At 47.4% G+C, this 19,459-nt stretch overlaps 1 protein-coding gene across 1 annotated transcript; it reads right to left on the bottom strand.

The window, feature by feature from the left end:
- Nucleotides 1–3,631: 3,631 nt before the first annotated feature.
- Gpr27 (G protein-coupled receptor 27) lies at nucleotides 3,632–6,307 on the bottom strand. The gene has a single exon (XM_051154991.1). The coding sequence runs from the start codon at nucleotides 6,166–6,168 to the stop codon at nucleotides 5,041–5,043; it is 1,128 nt and encodes a 375-aa protein (XP_051010948.1). The 5' UTR covers nucleotides 6,169–6,307; the 3' UTR covers nucleotides 3,632–5,040.
- Between the last annotated feature and the right edge of the window lie 13,152 nt (nucleotides 6,308–19,459).

The following is a 19,459-nucleotide window of genomic DNA, read 5'->3' as shown; positions in this document are numbered from 1 at the left end:
ATTGGTACTTGACTGCTTTAGGCAGTGAGATCTCATGACCACAACTGCAAAGGCGCCTTGAATCTCTCACACAGCATGCACTGGGACAAAGCCTATCACTGTGCGGAGGCAAGGCAGTCACCCTTGGTGTCTAATCACTCTTTAGGTCTGAAAGATTAACATGAAGTTCAGAATGGCCAGGGCAGTAGGATCTTTGGACGTAGGAACAAATCATAATGTGTGTGACGTTGAAGTAGCTGGAGGACAAAGGAAGGGCAGAGGAGAGACACGGAGAGGGAACAGGAGATGCCGAGTATATAACCCATGAGCTGAGGCACATGGCCTTTCTGGAGAGGACAGAGTGGAGGACATTGTGACTAGCTAAGAAGGCTTTCCTAAAGTCCTTGGCCTGGGTCCAGCACAGAGCCAATGTCCAGGCAGTACCTGGGGCACTGTTGTTTGTACAGTCTCGTTGTATTCTTGCCTCCTTAGATGTTGACCTGCTGGACTGAAGATTGGGAGGATTCTCGGGACAGATGTGGAGAACATGGAAGGTATGCACACAGGCAGTTCTAGAAGGAAGCCTGGAAATACAAGGAGAATGGAGCAGAGCCCATGAACGCCCTCCTATGACAACAAAGACTGCTCTGCCCACTCTGGAAGGTAGTTAGGAAGATGTGTGGTAGATTCCACCAACTCTATGATCCACCTGAAAATTAAACTGAGCTCTCAGTTCCATCTTCCTTACAACTTCTGGGCCAGGAGAATGAAATAGAGGGAAAAACCAAAGATGCTGAGGAACAAGGAAGTTGGTTTGTGCATCTGTGGAGGCTGCAGGAGCACAAATAAGGACTGCCAGATGCTGGTGTGCTGGTGGAGCTCTTGGACTGCATGCCATGTCCATAATTTGTCTGAACGGACTGGGAATGTCACCATCGGATCACTTAGGCCATCTCTGAGAGACTGCCTTGGCTTATAAACCAGATAGTCCTTGTTAGACCCCTGCTCCAGACCTGTGGCATTTGGGGACTGGTTCTGTTCTCACCAGGGCCAAATAATCTCTTTTGCTATTCCAGCCAAAGAATTAAAACCACCACCACCAAAGACAAGCAAACAGGTAAGCCCTGAAGTAGACCTAGAAAAATCTTGTCTCTCCAACAGGGCAGGGCATCTGAAAGATGTGGGGGGCTTTTGGCCAGACCAAAGAATGGGCTGAAATAATTGTATTTCCTTTAAAAAAAAAAAAAAAAAAGATCCAAAGAGCCAAGTGGTGGTAGCCCATGCCTTTAATCCCAGCACTCAGGAGGCAAAGGCAGGCAGATCTCTGAGTTTGAGGCCAGCCTGGTTTACACTGAGTTCCAGGACAGCCAAGGCTACACAGAGAAACCCTGTCTCAAAAACAAAACCCACCAACTCTTCCCAAATAAATGTCAAAGATAGAAAAGCAAAAAAATGAGGAGGTGGGAGAAAGAGGGTTGATAAAAAAAAAGGAAAGGGGGCTGAGAAGATGAGTCAGCAGACAAAGCAGTCTGTTGCTCATCAAGCCTGACAAGCTATTCAATCCCCAGGACCCACATGGTGGAGGAAAGAATCAACGTCTTTAAGCTGTCCTCTGTCATCCACATGCACACCATGGCATGGACTCATGCATACCACACATACATGCCCTCACACATAAATGCACATACAGAACAAATGGAAACCAGTTTGATCAAACTGACAGGCTCTGGTAGACTGCACAGTGGATCCAAAGACTGTTTACCATTATGGCTGCCGATTTGTTATGTGCCCTCTCTACACCATTTTGCTAGAAGTACCCACTTAAAAAAAAAAAACAAAAACAAAAAAAGCAAAAAAAACAAAACAAAACAAAACAAAAACCAGAATGTCAGGCTTCAATTTACACAGCTATACTCTTGCTGCAAAGCTATTTGATAAAAGGTACTAAAGACCCAAAACTGTTCATTTTAAACTCAATAAATCTATGCCAGGGCATGCAGATGGGTATTTCTATACATAGCTTATTTTTCTGTTGCTTTGAGTCTGGGGACAACTCATTCATCTCACCCTGGGGAGGGGTGTGTGCTGAATTAATGTCCCAGATTAGCAAACGAGCCCTCTTAGTGCCCATCTTCCTTGAATGCAACCGTACCTGCTCTGCTACAATGAGCTGAGTATTGGGGACCCAGCTGCATATTCCTTGTCAGCTGCTTCTTGCTGCTCTGACTTGCATCCTCACTGAAAACCATGCCTACATCTATAAGCAAGTTTGCGCACAGCATGGCAAAAGTAAACCATGTCTTGAGCCAACTGAGGGATGTGGGAGATGACTTCTCCATGTAGAAGGGATCCCGACTCAGCACATACCTATAGGAACACTGGACTGTGTCAACATCCCCATCTAGTTCCTTTGAAAATACCCCAGGAACTCAGAGCCACCACCACCACTACCGCCCCCCCCCTGCCCCCCCCCCCCCCCCCCGCCCGCAACATCAACAGGTGAGGTTGTCTCAGATGTAGTCTGGATGCTGCCTAAGGCTGGAATAACTCAGGGTTGTCATGTGACCGGTGGGTTCCTGGGCCATACTGGGTGCCAAATATTCAGAATAAAACATGGCCTTAGTGACCTCTGTGTTTTGAATTTGAGTCACCTGGGTAGGTGCAAGGCAGAGAAGAATTTATTTCCCCAGACCCCTCTGTTTTTGAGTTGAGAGTAAGATTTCTGGTGAATGGCCCAACGGTGGAACTCTACCTAAGCCGAAGTCACAGGGAGAGAGGGAGCCTTTAGAACAGAGCAGTATCTTCCATTTTCACAAGCAGAACAAAATAATGCTCTTTAGCGGAGACAGACTGGCCACAAGGCCTTACTGTTCATCTCTCTTGGACATAATGTTTAATAGTTAATGTTATGCTCAAAATAAACCATGCATCTCCTACATCCATTATGAATAGTTTGTCAAAATGATTTTTTTTTAAATCAGTGGGATTTCCCCCCTGTGGCTCTAGGAATCGAGCCAAGCCCTCTCAGGTTACAGGCAAATGTCCCCTATGGAGCTGCATCTCCAGCCCATTGCTTTTGTTTTTCAAAACTGTTTAAAATAGTATGTGCGTTCGCTGTTTCTTTCACTTAAAGAGAAGGTTTGCCCATTTTTATCTTGCACCTCAAACTTCAAGTGCTGGGGCTGGGGAGCTGGCTCAGTGGTAACCTGCTTACTACAAATGCACGAGAAGCTAAGTTCAGATCCCCAGCACCCACACAGAAACCAACAACCTGGGGACACCTGTAATCTCCAGTGCTAAGGTGCATCCCTGCAGCTTACTCACCAGGCACTCCAGCCAACTGGCCAGCTCCTGGGTGATAGACCTGTCTCAGAAAGGGACATGGAGGGGCTGGAGAGATGGCTTAGAGGTTAAGTGCACTTGTCTGCTCTTCCAGAGTTCAGAGGTCCTGAGTTCAATTCCCAGCAACCACATGGCAGGTCACAACCATCCATAATGAGATCCGGTGCTCTCTTCTGGCAGGCAGGCACACATGCAGACAGAACACTGTATACATAATAAATGACATGGAGAGGAAGAGAGGCTGACCCAAAGAGGTCCTCCATGTGCACACGCGTGCACATTCACATACATACACACACTAGCCCCACCTCCACTCACAAAGAGCTCCACATGTTTCAGAAATGCTACCGTCCAAACTAAAACCCTGAAATGGGACAGCACACACCAAAAGACAGAACGTGAGTTACTTAGCAACAGACGACAGAGGCTTGGCTTCAACAACAAAACAGCCACTCCAGAATGAAAATACTGGTATATTTGTGTAATGCAAAGAGAAATACAGATAGAAACCTTCAAAACGCAAGGTACATTAATAAAAACATAGCAGTTTAAGCAAAAAGTATTGTACAGTGCTCGCGATGTAGTCCTTCAGTTTCAAATGACAGTGTCTAACAAAGAGATAGTATTTTAAATTAAAGTTCTTAGCAGTCATTTAAAACAGCCATGAGTAGAACATCACCACCTAACTTAGCAAACACCGCAGGAAAATGTTTTGTCTCCTGGGCGAGGCACCATTATATCCCATTTCTTTTTACCACGGAAAAAAAGTCTTCATACTGAAAATTAGCTTTACAAGACAGAGTAAAATTGGGCTTATCAAAGCACAAGCTATTTCCACAAAAGTATTTTAACTTTTTATTGGGGGGGAAAAACCCCAAACCCCAAACCCAAACAAGCCTGTGGTTCTCTGCCCTCCAGAGCCCGCCCCATCCACAAATCACAACCGGTACAAACACATGCAATACTGTTTGTTTTTCTCCACATTACTATCCAAAACACTTTTTACTGTTTAAAAGTCACAGTCTCACAGAAAGTTTCCGTTCAAGATTGATATACAGAGCAGCTGCTGCAGATGTGCGGTTTTTAAAGTAATACAAAGAGGGCTCCCGACCTTGGTCATTTAAGTGACTCAAAAGGGACTGCCTTCCTATCCATACCCACTTCCTCCTCCTAAAGTTCAGCATCACCGCTGGGAAAAGTTCCCCACACCTCCAAACAAGGCGCCCAGCACACCTGGCCCTGTGGCCTGCCGTTCAGAGAGGACTTGAGCCAACTTCGTCCCTCTCTTCCATCTCCAACAGAAGATTCCCCTAGCTTGCTCTCCTTCCCTGCAACGCAAAGGTAATGCCACTTGAGGTTGTCAAAAATAGCCTCTGTAGAAAACTGGCCATGGTCTCTAGGAAACTTTGCATGAATAAAACCAGTGTAGCCTTTATTTAAAAAAAAAAAAAAAAAATTCACACGTGAAAGGAAAGAAGTCGGTACCAGTACAAAAAGACTGCAGGGCCTACTGCCAGGAAGAAAGTATAATTTAGAAGGACGGAACTGGTCTACGGCATCCCCTCCCCCGCCCCCAAGAACAGGAGTCTATACAATCCAAGTGCGAGTCCACTTTTGAGAGTCTTGTGAAGGCAGCGGAGAAAAACCAGACACGGGACAGAAAGGGAAGAAGCGCGATCTCAATCGAAGCCAGAGGGAGCCTGGGTGGCAGAACGCGCCTCACAAACCAATGCCTTTTAGGTCGCAGGGGAGGGTGGCCTGCGTGGCCTGTGGGCTCTGGCAGCAGGGAAACTGGGCTCTGAAACAGTCCCTCAGCTCCCGGTTGAAGAGGAAGCACACAACCGGGTTGATGCCAGCCTGAGCGAATGTCAGCCACACCGAGGCTGTCAGGTAGGCCTGAGGGACAGCGCCCGGTCGCACCAGGACGCGCAGATAACTGGCCACCACATAGGGCCCCCAGAGGAGCAGGAAGAGCAGCGTGATGGCATAGAACATCTTGCAAAGCCTCTTCTCCGTCTTGAACTCCTCCAGCACCAGGAGGCGCCGGGCTCCGCGGCCCGGGCCTGCAGGCCTGATGCCCACGAGCGCAGGTGGCGTGGGCCCGCGGCCGAAGCCCGCCGTCCAGTTGGCGGCCGCCTGGCCGGTGGCGCCCGGTCCATGGAAGGTCCAGTCGTGGCTGACGGCGGGCACCAGGCGCGCGGGCCGCATCTTGCGGCGATCATGGATGAAGAAGAGCAGGCGGAGGTAGACGAGGTGCGTGGCGCCCACCACCGCTGCCAGGAGCAGCAGGAAGCCTAGCGCACCCGGGGCGCCGTCGGGCCGCTGCTCCAGAGCACACGGCGCATCCTCGTCGTCCGCGCCACCGCCGTCCAGCACCGGCGGGAAGGCCGCGGCCAAAGCCAGCGCCCAGGCGGCGCATACCAGCATCGCGGCGCACGGCCAGCCGGCCAAGCGCTCGGCGTAGAAGCGGTGGTGCGCTATGGCCAGGTAGCGGGTGACGCCCACACCTAGCAGCAAGAAGGCCGCGTGGAAGCAGAAGAGCGCGGCCAGGAAGGCCAGCAGCTTGCAGCCCAGAGCGCCCGGAGGCGTCCCCGCCGCGGCCGCCGCGCGCCGCGCCGCCAGCATGACGGCCGGGAGGCAGGCGAGCGCGCGCAGCCCGTCGGCCAGGCACAGGTCGAGCAGCAGGTAGTACGGCGCGCGGTGCAGGCTGCGCTCCCGCACGATGAGCAGCGCGAACAGCACGTTGCCAGCCAGGCTCACGCACAGCAGCAGGCTGAGCGTGGCCAGCCTGAGGCCCAGCGCGGCCGCCTCGGCCCCGCCGCCGCCCGGCTCACTAGCGTTCGCCATCGCGGCCGTGCTCCTCCCCGCCGGCCCTCGCCGCTCGCCGTAGGCCGCCCCGGGCCTGCGCTCCACCACGTTAGCTCCCTGGGCCCGCGGGGCTGTCAGCCAGCAGCCGGCCGGCCCTGCCCCGGGGGCTCCGCGCGCCTTGGCTGCGCCGCCGCCATCTCAGCCGCGGTGCGCGCGGGAGGCGACGGCCACTCCCTGCGCCCTGGGCGCGGCGGGCTTCACTGCGGGCAGGCCCACAGCCCCCCGCATGCTCCGCGTCCTCCTCTCGGTCCTCCTCCGCCGCCGCGCCTCTTGGCTCTGCCCCCCGCCGGGCCCGCCGCTGCCGCTGCCGCTGCCGCTGCCGCTGCTGCCGCCTTCGCCACCGCCTTCGCCGCCGCCGCCGCCGCCGAGCCCCCTCCCCTCCGCCGGAGCGCGCAGCGTGGCCGCCGCCGCCAGTCCCGCCGAGGCATCCCGCGCCGCACCGGGCCTGGCTGGGCTGGGGGCGCAGTTGCGACAGCCGAGAGGGGAGGCAGGGCCCAAGACGCGAGGTGGCGACAAGTCGCGTTTGGCCCCAGGTAAACGGGAGTCTGGTGGCAGCGGCGTCAAGCGCCAGCGTTGGGGTCACTGTGGCCGGGAGCTGGGGACACGGTGGCCTGGGGGTGGTAGGATCTGGGAGGCCTGGGAGAAGAGGAGGCAGGGGTGTCTGGGATGAACCTTCAGGAAAGCTGGTAATGATGGACAGCATAAAACGGGGTAATCACAGAACACTGGTACCCAGGTGAAGCCTGATGTGGGCAGCAGCAAGCGGGGTGGGGTTGGGGGACGAGCATGCACCACCCGCGTTACCCCGACTCCCAACGACAACTGCAAAGTTGCTTCTATTCGAAAGCCCACCAGGTACCCCAGGAAGCCTAGGCTTCGAAGGCAAGGGAGTCCAGTGCCTGGAAGTGGCCCAGCTGAGATCTCAATTTTACTTACTCCTATTTCCAGGGCTGGACTTTCAGGGCCCCTCAAGCATGCTTGCTTTCTAACTCTTAAGTAAAGCCAGACATGTACCACAGAAAGAAATAAGGCAGTTTCCTTAAGTGATGTATGTCTTTCTTGAGCTATCCATTTCCTGGTTTAGTCTCAAATGGCCAGTCCCACGTTCTGGTCCTTAAACACCTTTGCCCCTGCTGGGCCCACTGTCTGCACCAGCCCTTATTCTTAAGACTTTTGGAGTATCCCGTCTGTCTTTCCATCCTCTGTTCATTTGCTTCCTAGCACTTAACAGGTTCCCATCCTCTGCTTTATTTCTTCTTAAAACCTGTCTAACTAGTCCCTAAATATTGCTCGTGAGTGAGTGTGTGTGTGTGTGTGCGCGCGCGCGTGTGCGTGGGTGTGTGTGGGTGTCACTCTCCTCATTGCTCAGTATGGTAAAACAAAGTTGAGGGCTGTGTTAAAAATTCTACATGCATGATGGGCGTCTTGCTGGGCACTCCTAAGATCACCACTACAGAGGGCCTGAAGCGCCAGGCTGGGTTGAGTCAGAACTTAGCCTGTGACAGAAAAGGGATCTCAGATGGTGCTGAGAGAAGAGGGGTGTGAGGAGAACTGTGACAAGCAGGGTTATTCCTGCAGCAGGGGTTAAGAGGGATAACAACATCCGTGTGGTGGCATGCACCCGTAGTCTCAGCACTCCAAAGGCTGAGTCAGGAGGATGGCAGATTGGAAACCCATCTGGGAACAGAACAAGTTAAAGCCACAGAGTTCAGAACCTGAGAGTTTGTCCAGGACCTCAGGCTCTGCATTTGGAAACCACTGGGGATCCCCTGGAAATGCAGTCCTGACTCAGTTTGTCCAGAATGGGTTTAGATAGTGACACTAATATTGGCTGTTGGCCCCTCTGTGTGTAGCAAGGCTTTTGGAGACAGTTTGAATATCTTTGTAAAAATCTTGTTTGTTTGTTTGTTTGTTTTCAAGAGAGGGTTTTTCTGTGTAGCTTTGGCTGTCCTAGACTCGCTTTGTATACCAGACTGGTCTGGAACTCACAGCCATCCACCTGCCTCTGCCTCCCTGAGTGCTGGCATTAAAGGTGTGCACCACTATGCCTGTCTCTTTGCAAAAAATTTAAGGGAATGCCTTTCTTGGTGCTCCTAAGTAGTCAAAAGGAAGTGGCTGGGTAGGCACTCCTATAAATATAGGTGACAGAAAAAAAAGAGCAGTGTGCTAGGGGCGGGGTTGGGGGGGGAGGGCTAGTTAGGAATTGTATTTTGAGCATGGTAGCCGAAACAAGGTTGGAGGGGAGGGGAGTGGTTGCTTGTGTTACTATTGACCCCACAGACTAAATCTGTGAAAGTGTTTCCCTCATGGTTGGCATGGGCCTCAGAAGTCCCAGGCAGAGAGAAAGAGGGAACGAGTGGAGGTGTTCCTGGCATGTGGTTGGCCCCCCGTTGAGTAGCTTTCTGATGCAAGCACAGAGAACTGGAAAGGGATCTTCTTCTTTGTTTAAAGCCAGATGCATGGCCCTGGACAATGAGGTTTTGCCACCATGTGGGCTGTACTTGCCCAGAGAAGGAAATCCATTACATTCTGTGAAGTCATCATCATCACTGGGTTCGCTATGTTGATATTGAAGGTAGTTTCCATATACCAAGCACCTAGATGTCAAACACTGTGTTAAACAACAAAGTGTTATTTAATGGCATTGCCATGGCCATGTGTATGGGTACAAATTCCACTTTGCAGATGAAACAGTATGGACATGTGGAGTGTTCATGTTCATGCAGAGGTGTGTGTGTGTGTGTGTGTGTGTGTGTGTGTGTCGCGCATGTGAGTGCACATATCTGTGTGTGTTTGTAGGCCAGAAGACAATCTAAAGTATCGTTCCTCAGGTTCCATCCACCTTTTTTGTTTTTGAGACAGGATTTCCCACTCTTGCACTGGTGTGGAGCTTGCTAGATAGGTTTGGCTGGCTGGCTAGCTAGGCCCAGAGATTCATCTGTCTCCTTGTTCCTAGCCCTGGGATTACAAGTGAAGTTCCCTGTGCCTGACTGTTTTATTTCAACATGGGTTCTAGGGATCAAACTCAGGTCCTCCTTCAAGGCAAGCACTTTGTTGAGCCGTCTCTCCAGCCCCAAACTCTGCTTCTTGAGATGAGAAAGCTAACCAACAGTCAACAGCAGGTGCTCAGGATGGAAAATGATAGCTCCCTTCACAGGGACAAGGACTTTTCACAACAATCTAAGCCAACACAGAGGCTTTACGGACTCACTCATGGCTGAGTGGGAAGTAGGGCCCAGGCCATCTCATTTCAAGTCGCTCCCCACTGAATTGGAATATTGATAGCATTCGTTGTTATGAATATAAATCACTCAACCAGTCATTTAACCTCTTGAAATCTAGAATGTTCACATATACAAAATGTGGTATTGATTTTCTAGGATCTCTGAGTCTGCAGTTTAGTTTGTATGGGAGAAAAAAAAAAAAAAAACCAAACAAACAAAAAACGGTGTTTAAGTGTGTCTGTTTCCCAAATGGAGGGAGCCAGTCTTCAGAGAAGGGGGTGGGGGGGGGGGAAAGGCCTATGGTTCCCTTGTGCTATGGATAGATAGATAGAGTTTTCTACTGCTGCTATGTAGCCTGGTGCACTTCTCTTTGGGATCCGAGAGGTTTGAGAGGTTTGGTTGAACCATTTACCCAGCATTCAGTAGGTTCAGCAGCAGTAGGGCATGCAAATCAGGACTGTGGCAACATTCACGTGTCTACGGCTTTCATTCTCAGCATTTGTTCAATAGATTAACATTGTTCAATAGATTTAACATTTCATCGGCCGGGATCAACTCGTTTCCTTTTTACTTCAGACAAGGCTTTCAGATATTTTCTTGGGCACCAAATTGAATGTCTCATATTAAAGGCAGATGAGCTTTTTTTTTTTTTCCCCAATAAGAATTTCCATTTTGTTTATAAGTGATCACACAGGTTGAAGAGTTGGAAGCCCCACTCCATCAGTTACGCCACCTCTTTGATGCACATAGTGTGACTGGTAATATAAACCCACCTGCTCAGAGGGACTAGTTGGCCCATTTTGACACATGTAGCTGTGGCCATGAGTCCCAAAATCATGGGAACCGTCTTGGCCACTACCTCAGGTTTCTTTCTTGGAGAAGATTGCACCCTGGCTTCTCGAAGCCCCACCCATGAGGCAGAGTTCCAGGCCCACTGAATGTCGGGTTATTAGAGCATAGCACTGTGGCGAGCAGCCATGACTTCAAGAGCGCAAATGGGCTTGGGAACTAGATAGGGCCCTGGCCCATACTCAAATCAGTCGTCGTCTGTGCACCCCTGGGAAAGTTCTGCTTACTCTGAGCCTCTAAACCCCTGAATCTCCAATGCCTGTTGTGAGGAAGGGTCAGTTAGATGAGGCCTACTAATAGAAAGCAAAGGGCAAGTTAAGCACAGGGGCAGCATGGAGTTAGTGATTGCTGAAAATGACGACTGTAGACAGATGTCTCAGCCCAGGTGCTCATACCTCATCCAGCAAACAGTGACTGAAGACAAGAACAATTTAATCCCAGCTGACCAAATACCAGATAAAATAGCCTGCATGCTTATACACACTAGCTTGAATGAGCATGTAGTGTAAAATATGTGTGCCAAATTTATGGCACTCTTAAAGAAAGCAAGGAGTTGCCATGAAACCTGGAACTGTGTTACCCCAACCAGCAGGGCAAAACAGCAACAGAGTCAGTTAGGTTTGTTAGAAGCAGTTATATTCCCCTTGATTTTACAGATTTACCGTGAATCCATATGGATTTAAACTCCATGTTTGTCATGCAAATATTGAAGGTACACTGTGTGACAAAATGCCTTGAGTTTGAGTTGGGGATAGAGAATATATAAATGGGTCAAAATACAGTTAGTCAAGGCTCCAGTCAGGTAAGGTCACATGGCCACATATAATGGTCACTGGTTTCCTGCCACTAGTGCACAAGCCTTGTTCTCTGCAAACTCATAGAAGCAGAAAGTTGTTGGGTGGGGAGGGGAAATTGGAGCAGGGCTGGGCATGAATATAGGGTTTGTTCAAAGAGTAATGAAACTTTTCTGATATTTAGTAATGGGAACAGTTTGTACAATCCCACGGATGGCCCAAGAAAACAGAATTACAAATAATATAAAATGAAACTCGGTTTGTATTAAAAGGAATCCAGCACTGTGACCTTATTAAAGGATGGAGGGTTGTTTGTTTGTTTGTTTTTGGTTTCGTTTTTCCAAAAGTGACACAGACTTGTGCTCATGGTTTTCTGAATGAATGTCAGCCTGTAGGGTCTGACTTGTTACACAGTTCTGGGAATGGCCACTGTAGTCAGCCGTGTTTTCCGTATGGTCACATGTACAGACTTGTCTCTTGCAATGGGCTTCATTCAGCATTTGTGGCCGGAGGATGCTCGGGTGGGCTTGGGAGGATGCACAGAGGGTTTCGGTCAGTACCCTCTTCTCAGCATGCACATGCAGAGTGGTCATTTGTTCACATTCAGTGGTGCACTGGGCTGTTTTGTGTGCGTCTTCTAGGTGCTTCTACAAAAACACCCAGCTTCTCAGCCTGGTGATTACATTCTCTGGGCTCACACAGAACAGTGTGGCAGGGTAAGGTGAATATCTCAATTTCTCTTTTTAAAGGATGCGTATGTAGGGTGAGGGGTTATGTGCACAGTGTGTTAAAGGTGCCCTAGTGGTCAGAGGCGCTGGAACCTCTGAAACTGAAGTTATGGGCCGTTGTGAGCTGCCAGGCATGGGTGCTGAACCTGAATTTTCTGCAAGAGCAATATGCACTCCTAACCACTAATCCATCTCTCTAGCCATCAGTTATTAATAACTGACAGATAATTGCAGGGAAACCATCAGCATGGTGTGAGTGTTAAATGGGCTGTACCTTCTACTACAAAGTTGAGAAGGAAAAACAAAAACAAACCAACACTGTATCCTACACATTTCTTAAATCACCTGAAAATGTCCCGAGACTCAAGGTCCCTTGTCTGCAGTTCAGTGCAGTGTTTTGCAGGGGTATTAGGTAGTATAGTGCAAAACACTCTCATGGATGGGCTTCTGAACAGATGAGAGCTTTTCTAGAAGGTACACTGCAGTGGAAAAGTACTTCTAGTATTGAGAAGGATCATGTAGGATCAACAGTTACATGTTTTTGCCACCAAATTTCCACTGTTGAAACTTGTTCAATGTATTAAGTATTTAAGTGACTTAAAGTGATGCCTCACCACAAGGAAGAATGGCTATCTTTTTTTAAGCAGGGTTTTTATATTATAATTTATTTTTTATCAGTTGTTAATTATTTTATTTTTATGTCTTCATGGTATCCTTTTTTAATTTTTTATTTATTCACTTTATATCCCGATCGTAACCCCTCATCTCCTCCTGGTCCCATTCTCCCTCCCTCATCCTGCCTCCTCCCCCCTTCCCTAGTCCTCAGAAAGGGGAGCCTTCTTCCCCTATTATCTGACTCCAGTTTATCAAGTCTCATCTGGACTGCCTGCATCCTCTTCCTCTATGACCTGACAAGGCTGCCCTGCCAAGGGAAAGTGATCAATGATGGGCACCAGAGTCCATGTCAGAGGCAGCCCCTACTCCCCATATTATGGGACCCACAAGGAGACTGTGCTGCCTAACTACTACATCTGAGCAGGGGGTCTAGGTCCTCGCCATGCATGGTCCTTGGTTGGTGCATCAGTCTCTGCAGCCTCCACGCCACCTCCTGGATTTGTTGCCTCATTGGTCTCCCTGTGGAGCTCCTGTCCCTCCAGGGCCTTCTATCCCCCAGCTCTTCCATATGACTCCCTGTGCTCCACCCCAAGGTTTGGCTATGAGTCTCAGCATCTGCTTCAATCCTCTGCTGTGTGGAGTCTTTCAGAGGACCTCTATGGTAGGCTCCTGTCCTCTTCCTTCTCTTCAGCTGCTTCCTGTGTCTATTCTATTTGCCCTTCTGAATGAGAATTAGCATCCTCCCTAGGGTCCTCCTTGTTATTTAGCTTCTTTAGGTCTGTGGATTGTAGTGTGGTTGTCCTGTAGTATGTGGCTAATATCCACTTAAAGTGAGTATATTCCATGTGTGTCTTTCTGGGTCTAGGTTACCTCACACAAGAGCTTTTTTAGCTCCCATCCATTTGCCTGCAAATTTTAAGATTTCCTTGTTTTTAATAGCTGAGTAGTAGTCCATTGTGTAGATGTACCACAGTTTCTTTATCCATTCTTTGGTTGAGGGACATCTAGGATGTTTCCAGATTCTGGCTATTAGGAATAAAGCTGCTATGAACATAGTTGAGCAAATGTCCTTGTGGTGGAGCATCTTTTGGGTACATGCCCAGGAATGGTATAGCTGGGTCATGCAGTAGGATTATTCCCAATTTTCTAAGAAAGCACCAGATTGATTTCCAAAGTGGTTGTACAAGTTTGCACTCCCACCCACAATGGAGTAGTGTTCCCCTTTCTCCACATCCTCACCAGCATGTGCTGTCACTTGAGTTTTTGATCTTAGCCATTCTGATGGGTGTAAGATGCAATCTCAGAGTGGTTTTGATTTGCATTTCCCTGATGACTAAGGGCATTGAGCATTTCTTTAAGTGTTTCTCAGCCATTTGATATTCCTCTGTTCAGAATTCTCTGTTTAGTTCTGTATCCCATTTCTCAATTGGGTTATTTGTTTTGGTGGTGTTTAATTTCTTGAGTTCTTTATATATTTTGGATATTAGACCTTTGTTAGATGTAGGGTTGGTGAAGATTTTTCCCAGTCTGTAGGCTGTCGCTTTGTTCTGTTGACAGTGCCTCCTGCCTTACAGAAGCTTCTCAGCCTCGTGAGGTCCCATTTATTAATTGTTGACCTTAGAGCCTGACCTGTTGATGTTCTGTTCAGGAATTTGTCTCCTGTGCCAATGAGTTCAAGGCTCTTCTCCACTTTTTCTCTTAACAGATTTAGTGTATCTGGTTTTATGTTGAGGTCTTTAACCCACTTGGACTTTAGTTTTGTGCGGGGTGATAATTAACAGTCTAGTAGCATTTTTCTTCATGTAGACATCCAGTTAGACCAGCACCATTTCTTGAAGATGCTATCTTTTTTCCATTGTGCGGTTTTGTCTTCTTTGTCAAAAATCAAGTGTCCTTAGGTGTGTGGGTTTATTTTTGAGTCTTTGATTCAATTTCATTGATCCACCTGTCTGTTTCTATGCCAGTATCGTGTGGTTTTTAGCTTGAGATCAGGGATGGAAATCCTCCAGAAGATCTTTTATTATTTATTGTCTTAGCTATTGGAGTTTTTTTTTTCCAGTTGAAGTTGAGAATTGTTCTTTCAAGGTCTGTAAAGAATTGTGTTGGCATTTTGATGGGAATTGCTTTGAATCTGTAGATTGCTTTTGGTAATTGGCCATGTTTACTATGTTAATCCTACCGACCTATGAGCATGGGAGATTAGATTATAATTTAATTATGTCATTTTCTCCTTCCTTTTCTCCCTCTAACCCTTCCCATATGCTCACCTTATTCTCATTAAAATTTACATCCTATTTTTAAAATTGTTAATATATATTTGTATATATGCTTAATATATATAAAAACTTGCTCAGACTGTATACTGTTACACACATACATACGCACACACACACTCTGGGAGCTGACCTTTTCAGGCAAGTTGAGGCCTTCCGAGCTTCCCCCTATATTGGTATTGTCCTTATTCGGGCCATGGATAGGGATCCATGTTGATGAGACTTCATGGGTGTAGATTCTCTGCCATTTCTGGGAGAAATAATCTTACAGCAGACTTGCTGTTCTCTGGCTCTGATGATCTTTCTGCCTGCTTTTTCCACAATGATCCCTGAGCCTTGGGCACAAGGGTTGTGTTGGAGATGTAATCATTGGGACTGAGCTCCACAACTGTGCATTTTGATTGGTTGTGGTTTCCTATAATGGTCTTCATCAATTGCACCATGAAGTTTCCTTGGTGAGGAGGGGTAAGAACTATACTTATCCGTGGGTATAAGAATACATTTTTAGGGCTGGAGAGATAGCTCGGAGGTTAAGAGCACTGGCTGTTCTTCCAAAGGTCTTGAGCTCAATTCCCAGCAACCACAAAGTGGCTCACAGCAATCTTATAATGAGATCTGGTGCCCTCTTCTGGTGGGCAGGTGTACATGCAGGCAAAACACTACATAAATAAATCAATCTTTAAAAAAAAAAGAATAAATATTTAGAATGTAGTTAGAGATTATGTTGGTTTAGTAAAGTGGTAGTTGTAGATTCTCCTTCATGATCTGTGACTTCTCTAGAAGCAAATTAGTTGACTAGGATTCCAGTACTAGACATATGTTGAGCGAGTCTTAAGTCCAACTAGAGACCTGTTGGTTACCGCGGAGGTGTGTGTGCCACTACTGCACCCTGAGGGCTATTTGTTATGCTGGTCATTGTTGCGGTCCATAGGTGTCACAGGTGGGTAGGACTATTGGTTGCTTCCCTCCTTTGGAAGGTTGCAGGGTGCCTCCTGGTATCCTGAGAGCTAGTCCTCAGGGAGGACGCTTTGGGGTCAGATCCATTAGGTCCTCTGGGCAGTGTGTCTGAAGTATATGTTTTGGGAGTCTTAGACAACTCTAACAACACAGAAGGGGCCTTCTCATGCCTCGTGTTGGGGCCTTTGTTAGTCTGGCTTTTGAAGAGAATGTTGCCAGCCAAGATGGGGTCATTTCATTTAAAATATACTTTTTTATTCACTGATTTAAATGTATTATAGGTAGTTTTCGGAAGGTAGTTAATAGCATTCTTTCTTACAGTCTTTTCAGACACCTTTACTCTTATTTTGCCCTCCTCCCTCCTTCATCTGTATTTATCTTTCTCCTCCTACTAGCTAAAGCCCTCTTCCATTTTCCCCATTTCCCCATCAGATCACATGTACCCTTGCTGTCCCCTGTCTATTTCCCAACCTGACCCGACCCTCCCCGACACTGGGCTCTTTACTTACCTGGTTTCTGCAGTGTATCCACATTATGTGCTCACATGTGAAGATTTGGGGCTAGAGCCTCCTTTTATGTGACCTTTCCATTTTTACGTGTCACTCAAGAGCTGAGTGGACTCCCTCTAGTGGTCAAGCGAGCGAGTGTCGTGATCCTTGTTTTGACTTCTGAGGGATCTAGAGACCCCCAGGTGCTGCCCTGAGGACAGAAGACTGACACACCAAACCTTGGCCTAACAGTCCTCCCACTTGAGCTGGCTATGGATGAGACCTCACGTCCTGCCGCTACGTCCTCTCCACTCACTCAGAGAGAGACCAGCTAGGAGCTGGGGAGATAACGTAGTTGGTAGAGTGCTTGCCTTGCAGACAGGCAGACCTCAATTTGAGCTAAAAACAAACAAGCAAACAAACAGAGCAGGGAAAAGAGCCAGGCATGATTGTGAGTGCTTATTGTCACAGTGCTGGGGAAGCCGAGATGGGCTTGCTAGTTAGCCAACCTAGCCTGGCCTACCTTGGCAACTCCAAGCCAGTGAGAGAAGTTGTCTCAAAAAACAAGGTAGATAGCCCCCAAGGAATGACCCCCCTCCAAGGTTGTCCTCTGGCCTCCACATGTAGGTGTACCCCCAGCGCGCGCGCGCACACACACACACACACACACACACACACAATTAAGTAGTGTACCAGATATTGCAATTGTCTACATATTCTAAGGCATAGCTTGTGAGGCACATGCCTTTAAAGTGTTTTAAGGTATGGAACCAAGAGGCCCATCATTCAGTACCTATCTACTATTTGTTGTTTTTTCTAGTTTATTTCTGTGGTTTTGTATATGGTTTATGTTCCCCCAAACTTGGTTCATAGTGTGGTGGCCTGGGAGGGAGAATGGCAGCTTTAGGAGCAGGAGCATAGTGTGTGTACGCAGACCACTGACAGCACTTGGGCTTGTTTCTGCAGGACTGACCTAAGATCATGCAAGGCATGATTCAGCATTACAGGTAGTAGGCTTTCGCATCTCTCAGCTAGCCTCCGGATGTCACCTTCCTTCCATTCTTCTTTTATTACTCTTGTCTAGTCTGGACCGCTCTCTGCTCAGCCGTTGCCTTGTTCCTTCCATAGCATTCTGTTCCCCTACTGTGTGTCAGAGCTCCCATACAGTGTAGCTCACATCTTTCTTTCTTTCTTCCTTTTTTAAGTTTTATTCATTATGGGTACAGTACTCTGCCTGCAGGCCAGAAGAGGGCACTAGATCTCATTACAGATGGCTATAAGCAACCATGTGGTTGGTGGGAACCAAACTCAGGACTATTAGAAGAGCAGCCAGTGCTCTGAACCTCTGAGCCATCTCTCCAGCCCCCTTTCTTTTTCCTTTTAGCTCCATATACATGTACTCTGTATATGCCAGGAGAGTCCTGAGAAAGATGCTTTGGAGGTTGGCATCATAAGATTTCAGATGTATGTAAGTGGTGTCTCTTGCCATTGTACCTGGCAGTATAGCAGACAGAGTTCTACTAGGCTGGAAATAGCTAATATAAGCAAATTTTCAGATGCTTATTTGCCATTCGTATGTATCTTTTACTGATAAACTTGTCCATTTCTTGCCCATATTTCTCAGTAGGCTATGTATTATTGCCAACTTTTGAGAGTTGGCATTCTTGAGGGCCACCATAGATTTGGATGTTATTTATGTCATAGATGTAGCTTTTTTTCGTAAACAAAATCCAGTTGGTACTGCTATGGTGTCTTCTCCTGTGCAGTCACTGAATATTCCTGGCCTAGGACTAAGTGGGCAGGACAATGACTTATGAATCGCAGGAGTGTTTTTTCCTAATAAACACTTCATGTGCACATATTTTCTCATTGCATGAATCTTTTAGTTCTTTATTGTCTTTTGAGAAGTTTCATTCATGTGTGTCTGTGCCCTACATGTGCCTTGTATGGAGGCCAGAGGACAATTTTCAGGAGTTGTTTTTGCCTTCCACCCTGTGCTTCCTGGTGATCATCACACCTCTTTAATGTATTTTTTTAAAGTGGAGGATTTTCATTTTTATAAAGTCTCATTTTTTAATCTTCAGTAGTAAGTGGATTAGAGTTTTGGTGAATCCTTCCCTCAACCATATCACAAAGATTTTTCTCCTATATTTTTTCTAGTAGTTCTATTATTTTGGATTTTACGTTTATTTTTTTTTTTTTATGTTCTACATTTGATTAATTTTTACAAATAGTCCGAAGTACCAATTGCAGATTCTCCCCCAACCCCCACGACTATCCAGTTGGTCTAGTACCCTTTGTTAACCGTGTTGCTTATTCAGTCGCTTTTGTATCTTGGTCAAAAACTAATTGTCCATAAATCTGTGGGTCTATTTCTGGACTCTCTCCTCTGTCCCAGCTATCTCTTTCAGGATCTCAGTGCTGTATTGCATTGATTATTGTGGTCTTACAATGAACCTCAAAAAGAGACACTGCTGTCCTTCCAGTTTCATTCTTTTCCCAAAATTTGGCTATTTCTGAGTCATCACCATTTAAATATCTGTTTGAGAATAAAGTTATCAACTTCTGCAGAAATGCCTGCTGAGATTTTAAACTGGGATTATGCAATGGATAATTAAAGCCTTCAGAGCGCTGCCTCCCCCTAAACAAGGGTGAGCTTCTCATTTATTTGATGAGCTGTTTAGTTTTAACTGTCAACTTGACACAACTGAGAGTCACCTGAGATGAGAGTCTTGATGGGGAATTATCTGGGTCAGATTAGCTTGTGGACATGTCTGTGGGGAATCCTCTTGACTCTTCGCTGAGGTGGCTGGGCGCTGGGTATATGGATGTGAAGGAAGCTAGCTGAGCTACAGAAAGCAAGGGGCCATGCATTTCCTCTCTCTGCTCAACTGTGGGTGCAGCACCTTTAGCTCCTGCCTGGACTTCCTGTAGTAATCGGACTGTAATTTAGAATTCTGAGCCAGTTCTGACCCTCCCTCCCCCAAGTTGTCTTTGATCAGCATATTTCACCACAGCAACAGAAATGAAACTAGGACATTTGGGTCTCCCTTAGTTTCTCTTCACAGATCTGTATTTACTTGTTCGTGTATATTGTCTGTCATATTTATCAGAATTTCATTTTTTTTAATTGTTGTTTTGTTTTGCTTTTGTGTTTTGAGAGAGTGTTTCTCTGGGTTGCCTCAGCTATCCTAGAACTTGCTCTGTAGACCAGGCTGGCTTCAAACTCAGAACTTAGAGATCTGCCTGCCTCTGCCTACTACGTGCTGGGATTAAAGGCGCCCGCTGCCGCCACTGCCACCATCACCTCTACCCCAGCTGCAGTTCATATTTTTAAACTAT

This window comes from Acomys russatus, chromosome 13 (assembly GCF_903995435.1).
Source record: "Acomys russatus chromosome 13, mAcoRus1.1, whole genome shotgun sequence".
In the NCBI taxonomy this organism is placed as follows: Eukaryota; Metazoa; Chordata; class Mammalia; order Rodentia; family Muridae; genus Acomys; species Acomys russatus.
Note: the sequence above shows the minus strand (reverse complement) of the source record. Positions and strands in the feature narration are given on the sequence as shown.

Bases quoted from the DNA above. Each gene is read 5' to 3' on its own strand.
- Gpr27 (XM_051154991.1), bottom strand. From the start codon at position 6,168: ATGGCGAACGCTAGTGAGCCGGGCGGCGGCGGGGCCGAGGCGGCCGCG.